At 58.4% G+C, this 2,355-nt stretch overlaps 1 protein-coding gene across 1 annotated transcript; it reads left to right on the top strand.

The window, feature by feature from the left end:
• Nucleotides 1-427: 427 nt before the first annotated feature.
• On the top strand, nt 428-2,111 carry N0V96_010264 (uncharacterized protein; the record flags this gene model as incomplete). Its single annotated transcript, XM_065758891.1, has 4 exons — nt 428-641; nt 771-944; nt 1,009-1,242; nt 1,468-2,111. The coding sequence occupies 4 exons, from the start codon at nt 428-430 to the stop codon at nt 2,109-2,111; spliced, it is 1,266 nt and encodes a 421-aa protein (XP_065612414.1).
• Between the last annotated feature and the right edge of the window lie 244 nt (nt 2,112-2,355).

Raw genomic sequence — 2,355 nt, 5'->3', positions numbered from 1 at the left:
AGTTGGTCGTTTGACTCGAGCCCGCGCAATAACTTCGAGGAACAAACCCCGTCCCTCTTTTCCCCTTTGGTGAGTGGTTTCCCTGTCAGTCCGCTACAACCCCTGCGCAAAAAAAGCCGCGAGACATTTAACCGCGCCGCCGCCCATACCCAAAAATTTATTTTCCCTGTCTTTCCCGTTGGCCTCTCCCCTGACACTGCGGCGCCGTCTTTCAACTCATCCCTTTGCGACACCGTTCCCCCTGAGGCTTCTCAACCGCGCCTCTGGTCTCGAACATCGCCGTGAGCAGACTTTAACTGATTTTCCCTTCTTCCAGAAAGGATCAGAAATAGATCGACCGGCCTTTTCGCGTGGAACTTTCGTCTCGACCTCTCAGACAACAACTGTGGCCAACCGGGTTTCATCTCCCTCGACCACAAGCATCACCATGTCCTACTACGAGAACAACCCGCAATGGTCCAATCCCGGCCAGAACAACTGGGAACACCAAGCGCCTCCTGCCCGTGCTGGTGAGTCGGCCCAGTTGTCGCAACAGCACCAAATCGCAAAACCAGACGCCGGAATTGACTCGAGGTTCTCGCCAACAGGTGCCAGCGGCCCAACGCCCCAGGACGACTTCGCATTCTTCTACCAATTTGAGGGTAGGTCATCTCGAAATCTTCGGCGCGCGGCAATCCAATACCATGGCGCGGGTGTCCCTATCCATCGTCTACCCGCCCCTACTGTATGTCGCGCGCAGGAAGAGCCAGGCTGACAAGATAATACTATAGATGTGGTGCGGACACTGACTGCTAGGCCTACAGAGGTTGATCGTGCGTACGAGAATCTCGCCAAGGGCGGGAAGTCATACGGCATGGGCGGTCGCGGACGTGAGTACCCAACCCCTGGTGGTCCCAAGATGGGTCCCGCCAGTCATGGTCCCGCCAGAAAATCCCTCGACTTCAGTAAGTCTGCCCGCAACTGGCGGGCATCACCGCGGCCTTCCCGATACTAACTTGTAACGCGCAGCCGGACGCATGGGAGCCGGAGCCGGTCCCGGACCCAGACCGCACTCGATGAACCAGTTCGATGATGCCCGAGGCCACCCCAACTCGAACCTCCAGAACTTTTACGCCTCCCAGCGCCACCAGCCCTCCCGAGGCTCCAACGACGCGGAACAGATGATGCAGGCCAAGAGAAGGATGGCCGCCCAACGGGAGCGGGAATTGCGAAACCTGCACACTGAGCAGCAATACCAACGAAGTAGGCCGCCCTCTTCTGTATAGCACACATACTCCATATGCCAGGGGGGAACCAGCAAAGCAGAAAAATAGATAATTCAGGCCGAGGGGTTTCACCATCATGCGCATCCTGCTGCCCCGTCATGTCACTGTCGAAAGATGCTATCCTGAGAGATCCTTCGTCCATCCCTTCCCCGTAATACCGAGAGATTTCGGAGGAAGCCATGCTAATCAACTGTGCGCGCAGCCGTCGTTTCTGACATTCCCTACGGTGCCAAGGCCATGTCCGAGGAGGAGACTCGCGACTTGATTGCTCGTCAGCGGAGCGCCTTGTACGGCGAGGGTCCGTTTGCTGAGAAGGCAGGCTATGTCGACGAGAACGGAGTCGTGCGCACTGGTGTCCCGACCCATAGCGGCCCCTCCAGCCTGCGTGGCCAATCTCCCTTGACCTACGACCCGGCTCGCGGCCCGCCTCCTCACGGCGATGCTCACACTCCCGTTTCGGCTACTGATGCCGGTCCTGGCCCCATTGCTGGACCCCCGGGCGAACAGGGCTCGCGCGGTGGCAGCATTGCTAGCCCCCAGCCTAACGCTCCGAGCAACAACAAGAGTGCGTTTGAGTCGGCGGTTAGTCAGGCTGCAGCCCGCACCAACAACTCTTCGCCCGGCGGCTCCCCGCCTTGTCAGGAGCTTCCGGCCGGTGCCAAATCGGGTCAGACCGTTGCTCCTATTGGCACCCGACCTTCAGGAAACCAGGCTGGAGCCTCGAACCCGTCCTCGAAGAGATCTACCACTCCGTTGGCATCCCCTGGCGGTTGGGGCCGTGGAAACGGTGTGTGGGGCCCCCAGTCTTCCAGCCTGAGCCAGCCTCCCGCGAGCGTCTGGGGCTAGAAGAACTCGACGCGTTGAACCGCATCACGTCTTTTGGAAACGTCGGCGCAATTATGGATTTGAACAGGAAGAGAACGATGGTTAGGAGGTTTGCGCGGGTGGGGGTTCAGCTTGATTTCAACATCGATTGATTTTCCACGGTCACGGAAAACTTGATATATACCTCGGGATCGACACGGTACTCGGAGTGAGGGTGTCCTTCGGCATCTTTTGAGGAGTTTTCTTTTTACACCATCAGCAGGGG

Source organism: Colletotrichum fioriniae (assembly GCF_027942845.1).
Source record: "Colletotrichum fioriniae strain IMI 355084 chromosome Unknown scaffold_14, whole genome shotgun sequence".
NCBI classification, from domain to species: Eukaryota; Fungi; Ascomycota; class Sordariomycetes; order Glomerellales; family Glomerellaceae; genus Colletotrichum; species Colletotrichum fioriniae.
The sequence above is the reverse complement of the archived record's forward strand: the minus strand, read 5'-3'. Positions and strand labels throughout refer to the sequence as shown.